This window comes from Corvus kubaryi, unplaced genomic scaffold (genome assembly GCF_017639235.1).
Source record: "Corvus kubaryi isolate FWS band 111438036 unplaced genomic scaffold, C.kubaryi_AGA036_p1.0 37394, whole genome shotgun sequence".
Classification (NCBI taxonomy): Eukaryota; Metazoa; Chordata; class Aves; order Passeriformes; family Corvidae; genus Corvus; species Corvus kubaryi.
Genome location: NW_024581133.1, coordinates 12,293,451 through 12,316,361, shown reverse-complemented (window position 1 = coordinate 12,316,361; position 22,911 = coordinate 12,293,451). Strand labels below are relative to the sequence as shown.

Genomic DNA, 22,911 nt, shown 5'->3' with positions numbered 1-22,911 from the left:
GTGGGTGCGGCGGGGCCGCGGGGCCCGGGGCGAGCGGGGGCCCCCTCGCGCCGCTCCCCGCCCCTCACCCGCGCTCCTCTCCCCACAGACGCCGACAGCTTCGAGGTGGTGGAGCCGGTGGCGAAGCGGCTGGTGCCAGGGGTGGCCGGGGACCGCTGGGCCGGCGAGGATGAGGAGGACGACGTGAAGGTGCGGCCGGCCGGGCCCCGCCGGGGCCTCGCGGTGCGGCGGCTCCGGGGCCCGGTGTGGGGGCGGCGGGGGCGGGCGGGCCGCTGCCATATGGCGCCCGAGTGCGGGGCCGCGGGCCCAGACAGGGCAGGCGCTGGGGCGGGGGCGAGGGGGCCCCACCGGGCCGGGCGGATTTACGCGGCTCCGGGCCGGGCCTCGGGAGGCGGCGGGGCCGGACCCGCTGGGGGCTCCTGGCCCGGGCAAGTCCCGGTGTCTCCGCCCGCGCGGCAGCGACTCCGGGTCGGTCACGGTGACAAGTCCAAATGCCAAGAGAACCCGAGCCGGTCCTTGCCCGGAGCCGGTGTGGCTGCCTTGGGACTTGCCGCGGAGGAAGGGTCAGACAGACGCTCTTGAAGTGGCACCTCCTGCTCTCTGGGGGATCCACCTGCTGCTTCCCAGGCTTTAGGGCGCTTTCCCCTCGCTGTCTACAGTCTTTCGGGCCCGTAGCGGTGAGTGGGGTGCGCTGGGTGAGGCGTCAGGACGGGTGATGGCCGTGCTGTGATGGTGCTTCTGCTGCTGACCAGAAACTTCTGTGCTCTACCAGCACGTCTTTTCCACCTGATCTTCCTGCTTCTTCAGACACCACGAGGCGGGATTTTGCCGTGTTTCAGCGTGGTGTCTGCACGGGAGTGGGATTAAAACGTGTGGATGATAATTTCTGGTGCTTCTGAAGGCAGAGCTCCCTTAAAGGGTGTTTGCTCCTGCTCGGCTCCAGCTGCCCTTGGCGAGGTGGTGGTGCCACAGAAATCTCCATTTGCTCCATGTTCATATGGATAATGCAGAGGGATGCTAGGGATGCACAAGGAACAAGCCAGATGGGTTTCAAGGCCGGGCTGGATGGGGCTTGGGGCAACCTGGTCTAGTGGAAGGTGTCCCTGCCCCTGGCAGAGGATGGAACTGGGTGGTGTATAAGGTCCCTTCCGACCCAAACGATCCTGGCATTCTCTAAGCAGAATAATCAACTAAAAAAGACCTTTTTTGTGTCAAATCCAGCCCTGGGGCATTGTAACACTGGGGGAGGACTCAGAGTTGGTTTTGAGGACACTGTTACCAGAATCTCTGAGAAACACCAGCAGTTATTCTTGGGGCTCAGGTGGAGTTCTTCTCATAAACAGTATGGAAAAAGTAGTTCATCACCTCTTAAAAAAACCCCAAAGTTACCAAATTTCTGTGAGTTACAAGCTGGCAATTTTCCTTCTTAAATTCAGTAATAGCCACAGCCCAGAGTGTCCCAGGTGTCACATTAGAGCAGCAGGACAAGGACAGGTGTGTGAACAGCAGCTCCAGGCACTGGGAGTGAGTGTGGAACTGCACAGGGTGGGAGTGACACAGGTGTGTGCGATTGGCACCTCTGTGATTGATACAGGTGTTTGTGATTGACACCTGTGTGATTGACAGGTGTGTACAGACACTTGTAGCTCAGGCTATCTGTGACATTTGCTTTTCCTCCTTCCTTAGAAGGTAAGAAGCTTTTCTGCTGGATAGAATGTGTCCAGAACAGCTGGACTAGAGTGACTCTTGGAGACACCTGAGGGTTCTCTGTTTAATTAAGGCACAAATATTCCCCACATGGAATCACTGAATCCTGGAATGGTGTGAGTTGGAAGAGACCTTAAAGCCCATTCAGTGCCACCCCTGCCACGGGCAGGGACACCTTCCACTGTCCCAGGGTGCTCCAAGTCCCATCCAGCCTGGCCTTGGACACTTCCAGGGATCCAGAGGCAGCCACAGCTTCTCTGGGCACCCTGTGCCAGGGCCTCCCCACCTTCCCAGGGAACAGTTCTTCCCACTATCCCATCTATCCGTGCCCTCTGGCAGTGGGAGGACATTTTACATCTTACACGTAATAAGGATGCAGCTGCTTAACTATTTCCAAGGGATTATGGATTTAGTGCTGGAGCTGCATCTAAAGAAGATCCACCAAAGAAAGGTGTTTTATTTCGATTTATTTTCCTTTGATTTGCTCTTCCTGCTGAATTCCCAAAGGCCCCTGCTCAGGCTCTGGATCCCTCAGTGCGAGGGCCCACCGTGGGGAAATCCCCAAGTGAGGGAAATGATGTGGTCTAAAGAAGCAGCACGAAGTGTTTTCTGACCATGGTTTTCTTTAGGTATTTCACATTTTGGAATGTGCTTTGTATCTGCAGATCTGTATTTTGGAAGGTTTTTTAGTAATGAACTTGCAGTAACTGTTAATTTGGGAAACATCAACTTCCCGGGTTTAAAATTAGCACCTTTGGTAACAAAACTCCTCTCAGTGTTCCCCAGCACACGTTTCCCAGAAGTCGGGCCTTCTGCCAAGGAATTTTCATCTATTGACTCAGTGCTGGCAGAGCCAGAGCAGGGCAGTGGCTGCTCCCATCCCAGTGCTCTGCTGTAGCTGGGAGCCAGTGCCCAGTCCCTGTCACTTCCCAGCCTCGACTGCAGGGAAGATGTTTTAGGAGCCCTATTGTAGTTAAGGACGCAGAAACAGTGTTGAAATATTGTGGAATAAAGATGTTCTCTTGGAATTACTGTATCACTGCAAAGACACAGCGCTGAGGCAGTTGGCTCTTCCTCCAAGAGAGCTCCCTGGAGTTTATAAACCAGGCAGGGCTGGCAGGACTTGGAATTCCCTGAGCTTATAAACCAGGCAGGGCTGGCAGGACTTGGAATTCCCTGGGTTTATAAACCAGGCCTGGCTGGCAGGATGGGATCAGAGCATGTCTCATGATGTGGAGTCCTTGCCCACGTGCCCTCTGTGAAGTCTCCCAGATACCCCAGTGCCATGGATGAATCCCTCACGGCCAGGCTGCCCTTCCTCTGCAGTTTGCATCTTGATTCCCAGCGTGGCTGGGCCGGGGCTGAGGCAGCTCCTCGGTGCTGAGTGGAGCTATTTAAGCAGTGGGTGTAACAAACTTAATTAGATGTGAGCTAAAATAATGCTGCTCCAAATTCAAGTCAGCTCTGTGGAATGTGGAAGGGAAGCCGAGTCCCCTGCAAGTGCCAATTAACCAGGGTGAGCTGGTGGATGGACTCGGGTGTCTCCTTGCTTGGATCAGCACATCCCAGTGGAACGTGGGGTTTTGCACCACTGCCTCTGGTGTAGCCTCCCAGAAAATCCCTGCAGCCACAGGAATGCTTTTCCCAGCACAGGAGAGGGTCCCTGGGAAGGAGCAGGTCCCTGCGGTGGTGTGGAACAGAACAGCCTGTGCTGGTTTAACATGGTTTCTGCAGGGTTGGGGTTTCCAGCACTGGGCCCACCCCCCAGTGATGTTCAGTGTCTCATAATACCAGAAATGAGAATAAAGTCCTGTTTATGTGGGGTTTGTTTGACTGTTCATGACCTGACTGTTGTAACTATTGACACAAGCTGATTGTTTGACCAAAATCTACCTTTTTCATGGTAAGAACTGGCCCCAGCCAGTGTGGACAGCCCCAAAAACCCTTGAGGTACAGCTCCTGCCATGGCTTCCTCACTCTGGCACCAGATCAATGAGTTTGTGGGCTTTGGAAGAGGTTACAGGCATCTGTAAAACAATCTTAACTGTTTTGCAGGATAACTGGGATGATGAGGAGGAAGAGGAGGAGGTGAAGGAGACAGAGGTAAAACAAGGTGAGACTTTAAGGTAATCCCTGGCTCTGTATCAGCATCGGAACAGACACTGGTTGTGTCTGGGGGTGTGTGAGGATCAAACCTGAGCAGGGCTGGGGCCGGGCCTGGGTTTGCAACCTGGGTTTACAAGAAATGTCTTTAACTCTGTGTTCAGTCCCAGTAGCTGAGCTCAGTGGCTTCCAGTGTTTCTATGGTTGTGGGTGGGGAAAAAAAAAATCATCAGACCTCTGAGAGCTGTGTTTGTTGTTTCACCTTTTACAGAACCGAAAGTTTCAGAAAAAAAGAAAATAGCAGAAAAAATCAAAGAAAAAGAAAAGCTACAGAAGAAAAAGCAAGAGGAGCTTAAAAAAAGGGTAACTCCTGATTTCTGCTGGGTCACATAAAATTCAGAGGGTGGGTTTGATTTGGTTTTTTGGAGGTTGGGCAGGACCTGAACAGGTCTTTATTCGTCTGATAAACCAAACTTAGGTCTTGTTCGTGATCCCATCTGGAGCTGGGCACTTTAATTCCTGTATAATTTAACCAGTTATTGGAACAGTGTTATCCCAGTTCCTTTGTGTGCAGCACGTGATGGAACAGGCAGGAGTGGGAGTTTGGTGTTTCTTCCCATTCCTTGTTAAATGAACAATTTATTTGGACTCCAGGGAATAGGGTCCAAGTTTTCCGTGTGCCCTGACTCGAGGTGATTCAGTGGCTCTGGAGAAGGCACCATGTCTTTAACGTGCCACCTTCTCCACGTGTGTTTTCCCTCCAGTTAGAGGCACCCGAGGAACAGAAGGAGCTCACACCAGAAGAACAGTTGGCAGACAAACTACGGCTAAAGAAGTTACAAGAGGAGTCGGACCTGGAGCTGGCAAAGGAAACCTTTGGTGAGTTAAAGCAACAGGAAATAAACCCCTGGGACCTGTGGGACCCTGCAAAGCCTGAGCAGGGTTTGGCTCTCAGCACACAGAGCTTGGGGCACTGAGAACAAAGAAGTAGCAAAGATGCTGATGCACAGCAGCATTCCTCAAACATTGAAGCGTTTCCTTGATGATGGTGAATGATTCAGCTCATTGCTCAGGGGAGGTTATGCTCAGTGAGTTGTCACAGAGCACAGTGCTTAGGGGGGTACACTGGGTACAGCTGCAAAGAACCAGCTGAGTTCTGCACTCAGGACACAGGAATTGTTTATTTGAGGGAAAAGGGTTTTCCTGGTGCAGGTTGTCCAGAGAACAGGAATAGCTGCATCGAATTACTGAGTTTGACTCAGCTTCAATAATTGTTGGAAAGAGACTTTGGACAAGGGCATGGAATGATGGAACAAGTGGGAATGGCTTTCCACTGACAAAGGGCAGGGATAGATGGGATATTGGGAAGGAATTGTTCCTCATGAGGGTGGGGAGGCCCTGGCACAGGGTGCCAAGAGCAGCTGTGGCTGCCCCTGGATTCCTGAAGTGTCCAAGGCCAGGTTGGATGGGGCTTGGAGCAGCCTGGGATAGTGGAAGGTGTCCCTGCTCATGGCAGGGGATGGCACTGGGTGAGCTTTAAGGTCCCTTCCAACCCAGACCATTCAGGGATTCTATGAAATTACTGAGTTTTGCAGCAAACTTCCTTCCTTTCTGTAAGGCCAGGGATGGGCCCTGGCTGTGGGAAGAGCAGAGCTCAGGGAGGTGGGAGCCAGGTCCCCTTTTAGGGCTCACAGCTTGTGTTCTCTGTAACACCCCTGCCTATCCCTGCCAGGTGTAAATAACACTTGTGGAATAGATGCCATGAATCCCTCTTCAAAAGATGACTTCACGGAATTTGGGAAACTCCTCAAGGAGAAAATCACACAGTACGAGAAGTCGTTACATTACGCCGGGTTTTTGGAAGCGTTACTTCGGGACGTCTGTATTTCCTGTAAGTCCAGACAGGTCCAACACTGCTGGCAGAGCTGTGGTGGAGCTGAAGTGGAAAACATGCTGATAGTCAGTGTTCAGAGGGGATTGCTCTGTGTAGTTTGTACTAAATGAAGCACTGACCTGATTCCATTCCCACAAGCTCCAATAAGGATCCTCTCCTCGTGCAAGAGTTGCTCTTTCTGCACGTTGGTTAAAGAATGTTGTTTTAAAAGTGTGAATTTTTATACTGATCTAAATCCTGCATGTTTTTCTTGAAGCCATTTCTAAAATAATAATAGTAAGAGTAGATCCTTTTAATTTGAGTACTTCATTTGGAGGGAAACTATTACAAAATTGACTTCATGTAATTCTGTAACTGCAGATTAACTGTTCTGGAATTCAGCATGTAACTATACAGAGATGAAGTAATTTAAACTCCTTTTCCCACTGCCCTGGTGGCTGGAGAACTGACTGGGATCGTTCCCTGTCCTGTACCCAGTTGTCCTTCAGAGAGGGGTAACTCGATCCCGGGTGGAGCTGGGTAAATCCATCATCCCCGCTGGCAGCTGGGAACTTCCATCTCAGGAGGGAATCCAGAGCTCCTAATGGGAGGGACTCCCAGCCTCTTGCACCATTTATTGATAAACATAATAATTTATTGTTAATCCAGTGCTCCTTTTGATACATTTTACCATCTCCATATTTTACTGTTCAAATGCCTCAGTAAGACTCTTGTGTTCAGTAACTTTATTTGCAAGTTTTACCTTTTACAACACTCAGGCTTCCAAGGGACCAGCTGGAATCCTTGTTGGGATTTTAAGGACCAGAACCACCCACTCTGTGTTTTGCTGATTTAAATCAAGTAATTGCCCATAGTTACACTAATGCTTATTTCTAGTTGTGGAGATGGTTGATGTTATTTAGCTGCCTTTTAAGAACAACATTGATAAGGAAACTCTTTTTTTCCTTTTTTTTTTTTTCCCCTCATGCAGTGGAGGTGGATGATTTGAAAAAGATCACAAACACTCTGACAGTATTATGCAGTGAAAAACAAAAACAAGAGAAGGTAAGACTGGGGCTGTTCCTGAGGGATCAGAGGCCCTGCTTGGGATTCCCCTGCATTTATTAGTTACTTGTTGAGAGTCCAGGGGAAATAGAATGAAAGGCAAAAGGTGGGCAGGGCTATGGTGCAGGCAGCTGGGGACACCTGAAACTGTCACAGCTTTCCTAGGAAGAGAAAATGTGTGGGGTGGAAACCATCGGCAAGGCCATGTTCAATGCAGTGGGGTGTGGCTGCATTGGCCACTGGGCTGACCCTGGCTGGGGTAATGACAGAGCACTGGGCCTGCGCAAATAACCATCCTCATCCTCTTGTCACAGAATAAAGCCAAAAAGAAGAAAAAAGGTGTTGTGCCTGGCGGGGGGCTGAAGGCAACGATGAAAGACGACCTGGCCGATTACGGCGGCTACGACGGCGAGTACGTACAAGACTTTGAAGACTTCATGTGACATTTATCTCCCTTCTGTTGTCTTTCTGTTGCCCATAATCCCTTAAACATGTAGCACAACTTTTCTTCCTTTAAATTCTGCCAAATGCTACAATCAGAATTGCAGTATCTGTGTGCTGGGGGCTGGAGGTGCCAGGTCCGGGCGGACGCTCCGGGCAGGAGTAGAAAGGAACAGGTCTGTGACTTGCAGTTAAAAACCCAAAATTCTGATAATGGGCACTGTTGCTATTTAACTTTATAGCAACAGCCACTAAATTGGGAAGGAGTTGGAACAAGGTGAAGGATTATAACCAGCACAGCTCCATGACATGGCCTTAACTGTCCCTGCTCCAGGGCCAGGGCTGAGCACGAGCAGTTTGCAGCAAGGGCAGGGTGTGCACGTAGAGTTCCAGTTGCTTTGTCTTGAGTTAGAGCTTGAGGATTTCAGTATTTTGGGAAGGGAACTGCTAACTTCAGTGTGGAATACTGTACCTGGGAGTGTGTCCCCTGGGACAGCCACTGCTCCACAGCCTGACACCTGAACAGCACCTGGTGGGGCAGAGCAAGGCAAAACCCACTTGTGTCTCAAGGATGAAGTTTAGTTCCATTCATTTAAATTTCTACTAATGCAGCTGTTGGGGTTGGGTGTTCTTTAACAGTTAATTAAGGGGTTAAGTGTAAAAAAAAACAAACCAAACCAAACCACAAGACTTCCTTGGGGCTCTCCTGGGTTGTGGTGGGTCTCTCACAACTCGGCCATTTTCTTTCATTAAAAACCAAACTTGCTTAGCAAACTGCAGCAGTTCCTACAGTTGGGCAAATTGTTATGTTAACAATTATGACATCTGCAATGTTTTATAAAGCAACTAATTTAATAAAAATCACTATTGAGGACTTCACCAGGCTGGCCTTGGAGCAGTTCTTTTTGGGACCTGACAGGAAAAATACCTGAAGAGGAAGAGTTGCAGAGCTGAGCTGTGCTGGGGGTGTGCCCATGGCTTGGGCCTGGAAAAGAATTTGTACTTAATAACTGTAAAAATACATTTGCACTTGATTATTTCTTTTACTCCAAGACAGCAGAATTAGGAATGTGCTGTTTAGAGCTGTACAAGACTTTAAAAATCAGACTGGACTTAAAGAACACATTATCCTACTGTGTACCTGGAACCTTCACTGATTCTGCTTGTTCCACCCCCTTGGCCTGGATATTCTGTACACCTGTTTCAGCCTCTTCGGCTACAGTCCCTGGGGTGCTTCCTCCCCAATGCCCCTAATTTAAAGGGCTGCTGGATCTCTGCTTCACCCCCCACCTGGGCCACTCCATATTTGCTGGTGACTCAAATTGTTTATAAACAATAAGATTTATTGTACAAAACACAATTTTAGGTTAACACAGTCTCAGCATTTTAAATACTTACAACCCTGTCTGGTTTTCTGGAGTAACTTACAGAGCAGCAGAGCCCTGTGAGCAGGTCATTGATTAAAATCTGTGTTAATCAGCACTGACCCTGCAGTCTGCTCTGGGCTGGAATTCAGCTGGAATTCAGTTGGATAAGAGGTCGTTGAGGCAGCAGCCAGTCTGAGGGTCCTTCAGCAGGGAGTTCACCACATCATAGAACTTGTGGTCATAGGCCAGCTTGTAGTGGGTGTAGATATCCTCACAGTGAGTGAGGAACCGCTTCAGGTTCCTCAGGGCAGCATCAGCAGGGGGGTGTTGTTTGACCCTGGAACAATTGCACATGGAACTGAGACACAGAAGCTTCCCAGGCCCCTGAGACTCTTGCTCTGGGCCTGCAGAAACCACATTTTCAACAAGAGGTTGTGCTCAACACCTACATTTGAATCTCGTGGTTGTTTATTTGCTCTGATTCATTTTAAAGATTTGCTCTGCCCAGCCCTGAGCTCCCTTCCTGTCCAGCTCAAGAACAAGCCTGGATCAGAGCTACTTCCACGCTGTACTCAGGAACCAAGACCTACCAACAAATTCTGCCATGAGGAGTGGTGAGGCCCTGGCACAGGGTACCCAGAGAAGCTGTGGCTGCCCCTGGATCCCTGGCAGTGTCCAAGACCAGGTTGGACACTGGGGCTTGGGGCAGCCTGGGACAGTGGAAGGCATCCCTGCCCATGGCAAGGGAAGGAACAAGATGGGCTTTAAGGTCCCTTCCCACCCAAACCCTTCTGGGATTTGGGAATTCTATCTCAAGTCCCTGTGTATGAGACCTTACCCCGTAAGGTTTGAACAGTTTAACACTTTGCTCCTGCCCCTCAAGGGCCCGGTGTAGATAAAGCTGCAGTTTGCCCCCAAAACCCCTCACTCACTTCTTGGCCACCTCCTCGAACAGGCCGGGCCACAGTGGCCGCTGCTGCTTGAACTCCTCCAGGTACACAAAGTCCCCCCTGGTGATCACCTGCTGGAACAGAACTTCAGCCCAGTCCGGCAGGAACTCGTAGGCCTCTGCCACGATGGCTGCCTGCAGGGAGAGCAGGAACAGGGAAGGGGGATTGCACAGCATGTTCCATACAGAGAACTCAGTACTGGATTCTTCTCAAGACCCATCCCTTGCTGCTGTTCTTGAGAGCAGCTGTGAAATACAGGTCAACAAAGCACTGTGAATAACCTTCCTCAGCCCCTAAACAGGGACACCTTCCACTGTCCCAGGGTACTCCAAGCCCCAGTGTCCAGCCTGGCCTTGGACACTTCCAGGGATCCAGGGGCAGCCACAGCTTCTCTGGGCACCCTGTGCCAGGGCCTTCCCACCCTCACAGAAAACAGCTCCTTCCCAATAACCCATCTATCCCTGCCCTCTGGCAATGGGAGGCCATTCCCCCTGATCCTGTCCCTCCATCCCTTGTATACCATGGGATAAAGTCAGGATAAGAGTCACAGGACCTGGAGGCCAGGGGAAGGAGCTGAGTGCTCGGGCACTGCTGTGACCACGTTGTTTCCCGACAGAAGGACCCCGAGGGATCCCAGCTCACCTGGTAGAACCTGGGCAAGGCCAGGATGGCACCTGGCAGGTCTTGCCTGCCCAGGTTGATGATCCTCGTGCTCTGCCCTGAGCCCAGGAAGTGCAGCTGGAGCGTGATGAGCCGCATCAGGCGGCGGCAGCGCAGCGCCTGCCGCACACACGAGTCCTGGGAACAGAGAGCAGCCTGAGAGCTTCCAGGGGAATTTGGAAACATCCCCGAGAGCAGCCCTGAGGAGCTCGGAGCTGTGCAGTGATTGAGAGCACTGCAGCTGCACATTCATCGTATTCCATGAGTGTTAAACAAAGCTTCATTCCCACAAATACTTCCATCACAATTACGCTTGGGTTTAAATACTTAATTTGTTCTATCCTTGCTAATTAAGCTCATGGTCCCTGCTCTGAAAGTGGGGAACCCACCTGTAACTCCAGGGGTTAAAGCCTGAGCAGAGGCCAGCACAGCACACTCAGCTACAGCCATGCTACTGGTGCTATTGGGCTGCAGCAACACAGATTCCTTCTGCACTGGGCCAGGACCCTGCTCAGCCTTCCCTGTGTTCTCCCAACCCAGCCCATCCCTCCTGTGCTCCCAATGCTGCACACAAGTCATTCCACTCCATCTCACTCTACCTTGGAGTAACTTTCTGCTGCATCGATGAAGAGAGTCAGAGCTTTCAGCAGCAGCTTCTTTAAATTTGCAACATCCTGAAGAGACTCCTCTGAAACAGGAGAAAAGAAGGAATAACCAATTATTTATAAAGGTGAAAAAGTAAGTTACAAAACTTCCCAGTGCCAAGTCTGTCCCTGCTGTTGTCTTAGAAAGCACCAACAGACTAAACCAAAATTTATGTACTAAAAAAGCAGGAAGAAACACACTGCCTGTTCAGTTAATGGACCAAAGCTATTGCTAGAGCCTAGTCGAGTGATTGAAGACTGGGAAGAAACCCCAACCACGTATTTGTGAGACCCCAGCCCTGACCATTGCCAGATCCACTCAGAAATCCCTTGGCACAGCTCCTGGTGCAGCTGCTCTTACAACACTGGCTGCCCACGCTGCAGAGCTCCCTGTGCCCCCACAGCTCCCTGTGTGCAGAGCTCACCCCCATGGGTGCCACACACAGACACAAACCCCAGCATTTCACAGAAACCCCTGCAAACCCACCGTGGCACATCCTATGGGCTGAGGAAAACCTGGCTGTGCCTGTACCCGCTCCATGGGAGGTACCACAGGAATGTCACATCACAGAAAGAGCTGTAAATCTCACCCCTTTGGAAACACCCGGGGAACTGTTGAGGGCAGGCAGCAGCCTACCCCCAGGCAGTGGCAGCTCCAGGGGTGTTTCAGGACACAGGCAAAGGACCTCCCCCATCCCTATCCTTCCCCTGTGCCCCCACTCACCCCAGGGCCGGCACTCGATGAGTTTGAGCTGGGTGGAGGCAGCAGCCTCGTGGTTCTGGCCGATCTCCCGGCACATGCTGAAGCACAGCGCGATCATGTTGTGCTTCTCGCTGTCCCCGGGCCGGCAGCGCTTGGTGTAGTCCAGCAGCGCCGCCTTCAGCGTCCCGCTCTGGGCACAAAGGGCACACTGGGGGCCTGCCTTTGGCCACACCCCACACCCACAAGCCACGCTAACCCTAAACCTAACCCTAACCATAATGTTCCAAAAAGTGATCATTATTACACCCTAAAACCCAACAGCAGCCTCACACCTGTGCTCAGCTGGGTATGAAAATCCAGCACCTGTGCATTTCTTTACATACAAATGTCAAAATGTGACATTTCTTTATCACTTATTTTAAACAAAGCTATGAATATGTATGGTTTTTAAAACCCTCATGGAACTTTAACTGCAAATAAAAGCAAAGCAGGATGTGAAAATTCTAAAAATGCCAAGTTTCAATACTGATCCTGTTGTAGCCCTGAACTAATTAGAAAAAAATGGTTCAACTAAAATGAGAATAAACCCCAGAATTAATTTACTTCTATGAAACTTGACTCTCAGTTCCTGCACTCAGGAAGTAAAATGCCCAGGTAATTCCACCCTGTATAAACACCAGTTTCTGATGTAGCCACACAGTTGCCTGCACGTTTGTCCCTCACGTACCGGGTCCAGTTTCTTCCTCATGAGCACCTCGAAGTAGTGCTTCTGGTGCAGCAGCTCAAAGATGTAGGTCATCTCATTGTACCTGCCAATGCCCGTGAGCAGGCGCACCTGTGGACACCCAGGGCACGTGAGGAGCTCCAGGGAACTGGAACAATCTCCTCCCAGGGTCAGGCACACGAGTCACACCGGGCTGCACATGTTCCCTTGGAGCCACGGGGGGTATTCCTAAACCAACCAAAACTGCATCTTTTTTGCAGTGAGGTGAAAGGGCATCGTTTTATCACATAAAAATAGGCAGTGAAGCTTTTAGCACTGACACCATTCCACTGGGCATGTCCCAGACTCCAGGAGTTCCTTCAAGGCACGAATTGAAGATGCCCAACAGCGCAGTGACACAGACCACCACATTTCACCAGCAGCTGAATCACCACCTGGACAGACACAGCCAGCCCTGGACAGCCCTCCTGCCCCCCAGACACTCACCACCAGCCCATACTCTTCCTTGGGAGCCAGGTGCTCCTCGGTGAGCAGCCGAGCTGCCTGGAGCACTCGTGTGATCCCTTCCATGTGGCACGTCAGGCTGAAGCAGTTGTGGGCCAGGATCAGCAGCTCTGTAACTGAACAGCAGAAAAACTTGGGTATTTCAGTTAAAGGGCTGAGGAAGTGAATTATTGCCTCTCTCCAGAAGAAAAAACACAAACCACACACAAAGCACAGAACTTCCAACCTCCTCCACCAAAAGGTGACAAATGTGTAACACATCATCACTCCACTGCCTGACGGTGCTGCATTTGGAAAAGGAAGGGCACAAGTTTTGCATTTGGGTTTGAAAAATTCAGTTTCTAACTGTGATGAATATGAACAAAGTCACAATACCCCTTCTGTAACAAACCACCATAACAGCTCAGGTCACTCCCTGACTGCATTTCCCACCTCTTGCTTAGCACAAAAAAATCTGAATTTTGTTTGGAAAATAAACCCTTAAGCAACACCCTTATCTACTGTGCATATCCTCAGCCCTACTAACTGAAGATCAAATTTGACATCAGCAGCAGAGCCCTCCCTCAGCACTGCTTCTCTTCTTTGAGCTGTGAGTTTAAACCACACAATGCCACATTGGTTACACACAGGTTACACCAGGCAGGATTTGCCATTTACTCACTGCATGACAGCTCCCCACAGGGGACAGAGGAGATTTTATCCAGTAGCTTCATCCCAACCAAGGTGTGATCCTGGCACAGCTTGGCAAGCTGCAGAAATGCCTGGCTCTCCACTGCAGGGTTCCAAACCTGCTTCTGTCCTGTGGCCAGAGAAAGAATTATATCACCACTGCTAATTATTTTTTATCGTTAATTAACAAAGCAATCTGATGCCATTCAGACTGACTGAGGACTTGGGACTACAATGCTAAAGACACTTCGGGTGTTATTGCTTAAATTTAACAAACAGTACTTTTTTTGCCAGTTCAGTCCAACAAAATCCTACTAGACAACCATACTGCTGTCCCTCATTTCACAAAGGAAAAAAGAAAGGGGAAAAACCTTTGTTATGCTGTACACAGGGAAATCTACATGAGTTTTCCCAAGTCAGATGATGTGGGGCAGCAAAGAGCACAGTTAAAAATCCTTTCTTTTTAAAAATATTAAATTTATATCCATAAAAATACAACCTTAACTACTGCAACACCACGCTGGACACAGAAATAATTACAAATGAGCATTTATATAGAATTTTACACGAGGCACACAATGCTCACAGAGCAGAGCTGCTCAGACACTTCTGGCTGTAATGAGCCCTCAGGCACCCGAGTGCAGGGGCTGCTTTCAGACACACCAATCCCCCCCTCAGAGACCAAACCCACCAAGCACAAACCAGGCCTGTTCCCCACCTTTTCCCTGAGCAGAGGCCAGCAGCTCCTGCGTGATCTGCTGGGCCAGCAGCTGGGCCACGGCCGCGGGCGGCAGCCCCTGGCAGGCGATGAAGGCCTGGGCCCTGCGGCCCCGCTCCGCACCCCGGCGGCTCAGGATGGCCCCGAGCACCTCCCGCGGGTCCCGGGCCGACACCTCCCCGAAGGAGCAGCTCAGTTCCTGCGGGACACACGAGCACTCAAAATCCCGCTCACTGCATCACTGACCCACAGCACGTTCCCGTAGCCCCGGGCTCCAGGCAGGGAGGGGCTCTGGATTTGCAGCCTCACATCCCAGAGCTGCTCAGAGATGATTTCCTGAGCCAAAGATAAACCCCAACATTCCAAATACCTACAGAAATATAGGAGCAGTTCCTCCTGAACAAAGAATTGTGTTTTACTGCACAAGTTTGACTTACAAGGCTCCTTTTCCTCTTCTCCACACACCACAAACTCTCAGGGGAAAAGGTAAATTAGTTTTCATGTTTGGAAGGGGAGCTGGTGAGGCTTTGAAAATACTCTGCTGTGACATATCACAACTTTATAAAATTACAAATTAATCAAAGAATGTACCTGAAAGCCACATTCGATTGACTCATAATTCAAAAGTGTGGACATCCAGGTTCAGTTCAGAAGGATATGGATGGGGTAAGAGGGACAAAGCAGCCCTATGACTAACTCTTAGTAGCTCAGACCTAAAGTACAAATACTTGAAGCACAAAAAATTCTGTAGGAAAATCTAAAGACTTCTGTGATAAAGATGATACCAACATTTTTCCTGTTTTGTTCAGGGAAAAAAAAACTAATGCTACATTCAAGAACTGACCCAAAGCCCTGGTCCCTGGGGTTACCTTGGAGAGCTCGTAGAGGCACAGGACCTGCCTGCAGTAGCCCCTGCCATGGACACATTCCTCTGCCAGAGCCTTCAGCGCTGCCACCACCGGATCATCCTCACACGGAGCCCCCAGAGGGGTCCAGTCCTCCAGGCTGGATGCTGGAAACAAAAAACCATCAATTCCTATCTCATAAAGGCAGACAACACCCTTACACCTGGGCAAGGCTCCCAAAATCTGCAGCAATTCCATAATACTTTCTCAGTCTTTAAAAACTGAGCTCTTGACACCCTGTGATTTTTTTAAATTTTACATTTCTTTCAGGGTACAAACAATGTAACAGACCATAAATATCCTCAATAATATCTCAGATACAAAATATCTAAGCATAAAGTTGAGTAAGGATTGAGCAGCTTTGCTGATGGCTTAGGATTCATTTATGCTCTTCTGTGTCTATTCAGCTTTACACATCAGTATTAGAAAGGGATGTTCCAGCTGAAACTTAGTCACTCAGACTTCACAGACATGCAGAGAACGCTACTGATGAACATTCTCAGCCTTAGCCTTGCTATTAAACAAGAAACACTAAACCCTTTATAATGCACAAAGATGTCAGAAAAATAAATGAAAGCATTTCTTTCCTTCTGCTACAGAAAAAAAAATTAGTAGAGTGTGTTTTCTAAAAGCAGGAAGAGGCCCAGTGCTGCTTTACTGGGCCAGAATTGAGAGCTATAAAAAACGAAAGGTTCAGGATCTATGGAAATGGTACACAGCACACCCTGCCTGGAGCACACAGGGGCAATGTGCCTTGCAAGGCTTCAAACTCCTTTCACAAGAGCATTTATGAACCAAGGAGAGTGTCAGAAAGAGGTTCATTTCTGCAGAGGTTTTGGGGAAATGCAATGAGGGAGGAAAGCCAGTGCAGGTGTCAGGTGAATCCATGAGTTACTCACTGCCAGGGGCTCTGCTCGCGGCCGCGCTGCCCTCAGGCGTCCCCGCTCCGGCTGCCAGCAGGGCCCGCACCTCGGGCTGCAGCTGCTCCAGCCCAGCCTCCCCGGAGGCCAGGGCTCTGCAGTGCAGTACCAGGGACACGTCCCTGTGGCACAGGTGGAAGTAGTGGCACACCCGGGTGGCCTCGTGCACGCTGCCCTCGTCCAGCAGGGCCCCCACCAGCGTCCCCAGCGCCGCCTGCTCTGCGTCCCCCAGCGCCTGCCGGGGCTCCCCGGGAGCCAGAGCCTCCAGCCTGCAGTGCCTGGCCGTGTTCAGGGCTGGCAGCTTGGCAAAGGAGAACTGCTGGGCCAGGCTGGCAAAGGACAGGTCCCTGCCCAGCCCGGCGGGGCCGGGACACGGGCACTGCCCCCAGGCCTCGGCTGCCAGCACTCGCTGAGCGATGCGGCACAGCCAGATCTGCTTCTCCACCTCCTCCAGCTCCTGCACGGCCACCTCGGTGTCCTTGGCCAGCCAGTGCCCAGCCAGGGTGAGCAGCAGCTGTCTCTCCATAATGCTGGTTGTCTTCTCCTGCCCTGAGGATTCCCAAACATGGTTGGCCTGATCGAGGAAGAACCCTGCTGCAGCTCGGCTGCAGATGGAATGTTTAGTGAAGGTGTCGTTGCACTTTTTCCAGAACTCAGCTCTTGTCTGGGTTTGATGCCACTGTCCAGTGTCTCTTAAATGATGTAGATCTCTCAGAACCTGCAAAATTCACAGAGGTTTATCACAATTATCTTTCCAAGAAAGAAAACTCCAACTCACACAGGGTGGCCAGCACTGAAACACCGGGTTTAGGTAAGTCCCCCAAGATGCAACAAGTCACAGAATTGGTTTGGGTTGGAAGGGACATTAAAGATCATCTTGTTCCACCCCCTGAGGGACAAATCCATCTGGTCTTCTCCCCAAATAAAGCTGCATACAAGTAAAAACAGTAAGAGAATAAGGAGAGTTGTCCCATCCTCTGCAGCTCCACACAGCCAGTGTGCCTGGTGCACATGCATTTAAAATAAAAAATCATTTGAAGACAAATTAATGTTTCAGGAAGGCTGAATGTGCATCCTCAATCCTGGCAGCAACAGAAGAAGAGGTGACTGTCACTAACTGCACTGTACCTCGTGTGTGACAACACTGTCCACAGGCAGCTCAGCCAGTGCTGCCACCTCCCGAGCCAGGCTGAACATTCCCTTCTCCTGCAGCTGCTCCAGAATGGACCTGCACTCCCCCTGGAAGGCCTCCAGGCTGTAGGAGGTCAGGATGGAGCGATTGATTGGTATGGAGGAGTCCTTCAGGGCCTCACTGAGGGCACAGAGTTTCTTCACGTAAGGGCCTGGGTTAAAGAAGACAAACAGCTCATGAAAGCGGGGTCTGAACCCCAGGGAAGTCTGAACTTCCCTCAGGATTCAGCCCTGCCAGAGGGCCTGGGATTCATCCTGTCCTTACCATCCAGCAGGAGGTTCTCTGCTGCAGCAAAGAGCTGCAGGAGCTTTCCCAGCTCGTATTCTGTCCGGCACTGCTGCAGCATCAGCTCCAGAAGGAACAACGCCTGCGATTCCAACCACGGCACCGGCAGCTCGGTGGCTGCTGCTCCTCCTGCAGCTCTCAGCTGTGGCAATGAAGGGGGTTAAGGGTTAGGGCTTCTCTTTTCTTGCAGAGATGTTGTGCATTTGGGTGGGAATGGCACCAGGAGTGGAAGGTGCACCAGATCTGTCCCTCTCCAGGGATCAATGACCTGCCACTCCCAAGGGAGCACTGAGCCATCACTGGTGTGTGTCGGACCTGAAAGTGGAACATTTTACAGCAGGGTGACCACCAGCTACTGCTGATAACCAAAGAGGAGGTAAGAGATGTGAGTAGGTTCAGTAATGGCCAGATAGAATTAATTGTTAGACAAACAGTCCCTGACACTGCTGGATCCTTCCCAAGCACATCTCCTCATGAAGGGAAAGGAAACTTAGCTGCCTGAGCCTGAAGTCTAGGAAGGAAAACCACTAAAGGCAGGGAATGCTAGTTAGCAGCATACCCAGGGAACCAGAAAACTGGGGTGGAAAGGAAAGAACTGTTAAAACATCTGCATTCAGAGACAAGGAGCAGTGTGTGAAGACACTCTGGTCCTCTTAGCCCAACTGCTAAATCCCCACAACGACATCCAGAGAAAATGAATTTCCTTACTTTTGCAAGGCTTTCCTGAAATTCATCCAGTTTCGTTCTAGCCTCGTTGTACTTTTTACAGTTCATACACAGTTCATACATCTCCAGGATGTGCAGCAAAGGGGAACCCTTTAAGATGCAAAACCAGGTTATAATAAATTCCCAAAAGTACCTCAATAAATAAATCATACTTTAAAAAATCATATATTATTTCATTCAATAAAAGTTGAATTTGTCTTCCTCAGCAGTAGAACAATGAAGTTCTAATTTATTAAAATTGCATGCAAGGTTGATGTAGAATCTACCAATCTGGGACAACTGGAAGAACTTCCAATTTGACAGGGAATTTCAGTGGACAGCCAGGTTATCCTTGGCACAAAGCAAGAGAGAGGAGGATTTACAGGCCCAGAACGTTTGAGACACGCTCAAATATACCACTGAAACCACATTCCCTCACCTTTAAAAACAGCTGGAAGCCATTTAGAAGTGTTTTACTTTTTTGCTTCCTCAAGAAGACTTTCCAGATAATGGCGAGGTCCTGCAGGTCCCACTGGGGGCTCTCTGCCCAGCTCTGGGTGTGGGTGGCTGCCTCAGCCCTGGTGGCATCATCCACAGAGGTAATGATCCAAACACAGAGGCAGGAAATGAGGTTTGCATCCTGGAAACGCCAAAAGGATGGGTTTATACATCACCCCGTTGTATAGCTCTTGGTGAAACAGGTCACACTGTGCACAACTACCACAGGAACTGACCAAACCAGCTTTTAACACAACTCCAGATCAACCATTTAACAGAACTAGGCACAACCATCAGCTGTCGTTACTTATTTCCCTAAAAGAAAACAACTCCCAGACTCACAGGGCAGCAGGCTGCCAGCACACTGAGGATGGGGGCGTGTTCCCTGAGTCCTTCAGCCAGGAGGAAGCAGGAGGGGCTGGGATTCTCCTGGCACTGCAGCAGGATCTGGAACAGACTCCCCGCACGGCCGCCCCAGGCCCTGCCGGCAGCACCGCGCTCAGGACACAGGAACTTCCCCAGCGCCAGCACGAGGTGATCCTGTACCACAGGAGGGAAATCCTGCAGGAGGGGAATGACCTGGGGAAACAGCACCAACACCTTGTGAGGTCCAGAGAGGAGAGGGCAGGAGGATGGAAGCACTGAACACACAAAGACAAATAAAACGCTCTTCAAATTCAGTTTTTAGAAAAACTTTGGAGACCTAGAGAGGAAAAAGGGTTCTGTAGGTGTGAATTATTCTAATGAAAGATTGAAGCTCATCCTTTTCCATGATGCTCAAATGCCTCCTAGAAAGCCTCAGTTCTGTTCTCTCTTGTAGTGCAGCAACAGAGCATGAGAGGGGTCTACTCAGGTGCTTTTGTGGGATTACAGATTCTTCAAAACAACAAGGAGACCCAAGTTAAAATCCTAGGCCTGCTAAGCATCATCTTACCTGGAATTATCCAGTTAGCTTCCTCACATGACTTTTCCCAACAGCTTTTATGTATTGGCAGTATTTTATTAATTTCTAAATCACATCCAAAACCGAAGGTGGAAGATTTGGATTCTCTAAAGTTTAAGTATCTTTAGCAAAAAATCAATTGGAGTTTTGAAAGGAAAGATGGGTGGCTTTATCAAAACTTACACTGAACAATCTGGCAACTCTCCAATAAAAAAAGCAGTAACTACATGAGTTTAAATTAACTTTACAAGTGTGGCTGCAAGGGAAGGGCTACCACAGTCCAAGGGTATTGACATCTCAAGGCAACCAAAACCCAGGAACTGGTGAGGCTCCTGTTGTCTCCACGCTGGGATATTCTCTTGCTACAAGACTCTATTTAATGCACAGACAGCTCACCTGGGCTGGCTGGTGGCTGTAGAGCTGGGTCTGGATGAGGAACTGCAGCCACTCGTTGGATTTGGCACATTCCCTCAGGAAGGATGTGCTCAGCTCGAGGTTATGGAGTTTGCAGAACTGCATGACCAAGGACCACTGCCTTCTGGAGTCACTGGACGTCCTGCACGGAATTTAGAGAGCTTCAGCTGTAATGAACTGCAATATTTACACCAGATGTTCAGGTATGAAGTGACCCTGTGACCCCAGACCCACTGTCTGTAAACAGCAACACGGCACTGGCAGGGGCTTCACCACAATGAGGTCACATCCCCTTGGGAGCTTCCACACTGCACCCTCTGGATGCTCCCACCTACCTAGGCAGGCACACTGTCCTATCCTGACCTCTTTAGTATTATCTGATACACAAATAACAAAAGTCAGTGCCCAGTCTGCATTTCCCAGACAATCCCTCAAACCAGGCTGTTCTCACCTCTTTATTCCTTGGTGCTCAATTGCATCCCAGAAGGCTTCTTCCAAGGAGGTAAGAATTGCTGCTGCTGCTGCCTTCTCACCGTCAGCCAACTTTGTTAACTTCTCAACTGTTTAAAAGAACACATTCCTGAGATGCTACTTGGGATCTGAGTCAGGACAGCACTTCCAAAAGTACCAGTAGCTTCCTAGTTGGGAAAGCAGACACCTGTGGTCCTAGAGTTAGAAATTCAACTTTCTGAAGTTATTTCTAGGATAAATTTAATTTCCCTACAGCTTTGAACACCTGATCTCCCTGCAGCTGGAAGACAGTTTTCAAATAGGAAGGAGAGAGGAGATTTGGCAATGGACTTTGTTTAACTCTCTGTAGTATTATTACAACATTAGGCTGAACCTCACTAATATCAGTCTTGGGCAGCTGCTGGACAGTGCCTGTTAGATCCTGATACAGGTTATATCAGTCTTCCTGCCTTATTTGACATGACAGGATCAAAATGCACCTTCAAAATTAGTAAAAAAAAAACAGGAATAAAAGAATAACGAAGTTCTTAGGTGCTTTTATTGCATTGCTGAGCCACCAGGCAGCATCTTTGCATCCCTCTGCTTCTCTTCCCAAGAAATCCACAGCAACTATTCCAAAGCAGACAAAGACAACGTTACCCAAAGTGTCTCTGATCTGGTTGTGATGAGAGGCCTCATTCCTCGTCCTGTGACTGAAAATCATCTTTGCGACTCTCACATCCACGCGGAGCCGGAGGCTGTCGAGGCCCAGCAGCTCCAGGAAACACACACAGGCTGCTGCCACTGAGGGGACACTGAAGGAGGACAGAGCTAAAACCTGGGCCTCCTGTCCTGCCTGCTGGATCCTGCAACAGGGAACACACACAGTTTTTAACCCATTTCCAACACGAGTATTCCCCAGGCAAACAAGCACCTACAAGGTTTACTGAACTCTCCGATTCATCAGCATCAAAGATAATTATGAGCTAAAAGTTTCATATTTATAAAAAAATGTGGGCATGAGAATAAAGGCTCACACATGATAAGCAGAGTTTGCAATTTAATACACTTATCAAAAACGAAAGGTAGTGGAATTGGTTTTATAATTAATGAAACACCCCCTCAGCAGCTGAGCACAGAAAGTGCCTTCGCAGAGTTCACAATCCACTGCAGCACCAGGAACCTGACTCTGACCTGCAGATGGTGCTAAGAGAAAAATGTACCCAAAGGGTTTCTCCACAGAAGTCACCGAAAAAACCCTGTATCCCTGACTGTCTGTTAAACCATGATTTCACTCTGCATTAACAGATGTTCTCCTTTTTGCCCCAGTTTTACCCGTTTACACAAGAGAAACTGATCTGTGTAGAAACGATGGACAGAAACAAACAGTGACTAACACGCAAACCAGACATTCTGGAAACAAAGTGATTTGTTCTAATTCCTACACTAACTAGTGAATTTCATGTATTCAAGCAAGATGTGTCATTTGACTGCACCCTTTTGAACACCTGATTTTGAAGCTTCAGCCAGAACATTTAATTCCATCAACCTCCAGTACATTTTTTGCCTTACTAATTTAACTAAAGAAGTGTCACCATTAGGAAATGTCAATGAAAAGGGGCATCATTCTCCTACAAAGTGATCTAGAGGCTCAGGTTCCTAAAAGAAGAGCCCACACATGCTTGATATGACTGGAATATTTTCCTTGCTCCCCTTGTGCAGATTTTATTTAGGTAGTTCCAAATAAAGCTCACCTCTTCTCAGGTGATATTTGACTTCTAACCTTTAGGACACCCACAGTTCCGATGCTCAGCACTTGTGGGGAGGATTAATTCCCTCCCTGTGCTCAGTTCTGCCTCCTGCAGAACTCTGCCTGGCCCTGCTGAGGACACTCACAGCTGCCTGGGGGTTTTGCTCTTCACCAGCTGCTGGACCAGGAAGGTCCCGAAGGCGAAGGCGGGGCGGCCGTGCAGCAGGTAGTACAGGAAATCCAGCCTCTCCACCACGGCGTGCCTGCTCACCAGCTCGGGCCACGAGAAGTGAGGGAGCTCACTCCAGGCATCTGGGAACAACAGATCAGCACTGTCAGCTGAGGAACAGCTGAATTCAGCATCAGAAGCGGCCTTGAGCTACAAAATGTGACGTGACAATCAAATATGGCTCCTCTGGTGCTAATTCAGATCTTGGCGTATCCAAACCCCACTGAAATTCCACCTCTCACTGGAAAATAAGAGCTCTGCAGCACCTCAGCTTGCTTTTAAAAGAAAACATTGCTTTTCTATCTTATATTTAGAAATTCTGTCTGCGAGGATTTTTTTAACACAAAAATCTAGAATTCTGGTTAAAAACACAATTTTAGTAAATTACATTATTTTTCTTGTGAAAGAAATGGCCTTTTGAATAAATTTATCTGCCAAATAATTCCCCTGGAATGTATTTCATTTTAGGTGCTCAGGCTAGGAAAGCATGTA

At 49.4% G+C, this 22,911-nt stretch overlaps 2 protein-coding genes across 2 annotated transcripts in view; one reads left to right on the top strand and one right to left on the bottom strand.

The window, feature by feature from the left end:
• EIF3J (eukaryotic translation initiation factor 3 subunit J) overlaps positions 1-8,068 on the top strand; it is an 8,604-nt gene extending 536 nt beyond the window's left edge. Inside the window, exons 2-8 of the mRNA XM_042039728.1 lie at positions 89-189; positions 3,763-3,820; positions 4,082-4,173; positions 4,575-4,689; positions 5,543-5,701; positions 6,675-6,748; positions 7,063-8,068. Of these exons, the coding sequence (XP_041895662.1) occupies positions 89-189; positions 3,763-3,820; positions 4,082-4,173; positions 4,575-4,689; positions 5,543-5,701; positions 6,675-6,748; positions 7,063-7,191 (728 nt within the window). The 3' untranslated portion in view covers positions 7,192-8,068. The remainder of the gene's footprint in view (positions 1-88; positions 190-3,762; positions 3,821-4,081; positions 4,174-4,574; positions 4,690-5,542; positions 5,702-6,674; positions 6,749-7,062) is intronic.
• Positions 8,069-8,511: 443 nt separating this feature from the next.
• Positions 8,512-22,911, bottom strand: part of SPG11 (SPG11 vesicle trafficking associated, spatacsin) — a 28,176-nt gene continuing 13,776 nt past the window's right edge. The window contains exons 21-40 of the mRNA XM_042039726.1: positions 22,337-22,502; positions 21,101-21,306; positions 20,442-20,550; positions 19,973-20,132; positions 18,976-19,212; positions 18,575-18,775; positions 18,139-18,246; positions 17,410-17,572; positions 17,082-17,296; positions 15,933-16,671; positions 14,998-15,140; positions 14,129-14,327; positions 13,403-13,540; positions 12,724-12,857; positions 12,241-12,348; positions 11,535-11,703; positions 10,766-10,854; positions 10,149-10,304; positions 9,489-9,640; positions 8,512-8,893 (exon numbers count right to left, since the gene is read on the bottom strand). Coding sequence (XP_041895660.1) covers positions 8,713-8,893; positions 9,489-9,640; positions 10,149-10,304; positions 10,766-10,854; positions 11,535-11,703; positions 12,241-12,348; positions 12,724-12,857; positions 13,403-13,540; positions 14,129-14,327; positions 14,998-15,140; positions 15,933-16,671; positions 17,082-17,296; positions 17,410-17,572; positions 18,139-18,246; positions 18,575-18,775; positions 18,976-19,212; positions 19,973-20,132; positions 20,442-20,550; positions 21,101-21,306; positions 22,337-22,502 — 3,773 coding nt within the window. The 3' untranslated portion in view covers positions 8,512-8,712. The remainder of the gene's footprint in view (positions 8,894-9,488; positions 9,641-10,148; positions 10,305-10,765; positions 10,855-11,534; positions 11,704-12,240; positions 12,349-12,723; positions 12,858-13,402; positions 13,541-14,128; positions 14,328-14,997; positions 15,141-15,932; positions 16,672-17,081; positions 17,297-17,409; positions 17,573-18,138; positions 18,247-18,574; positions 18,776-18,975; positions 19,213-19,972; positions 20,133-20,441; positions 20,551-21,100; positions 21,307-22,336; positions 22,503-22,911) is intronic.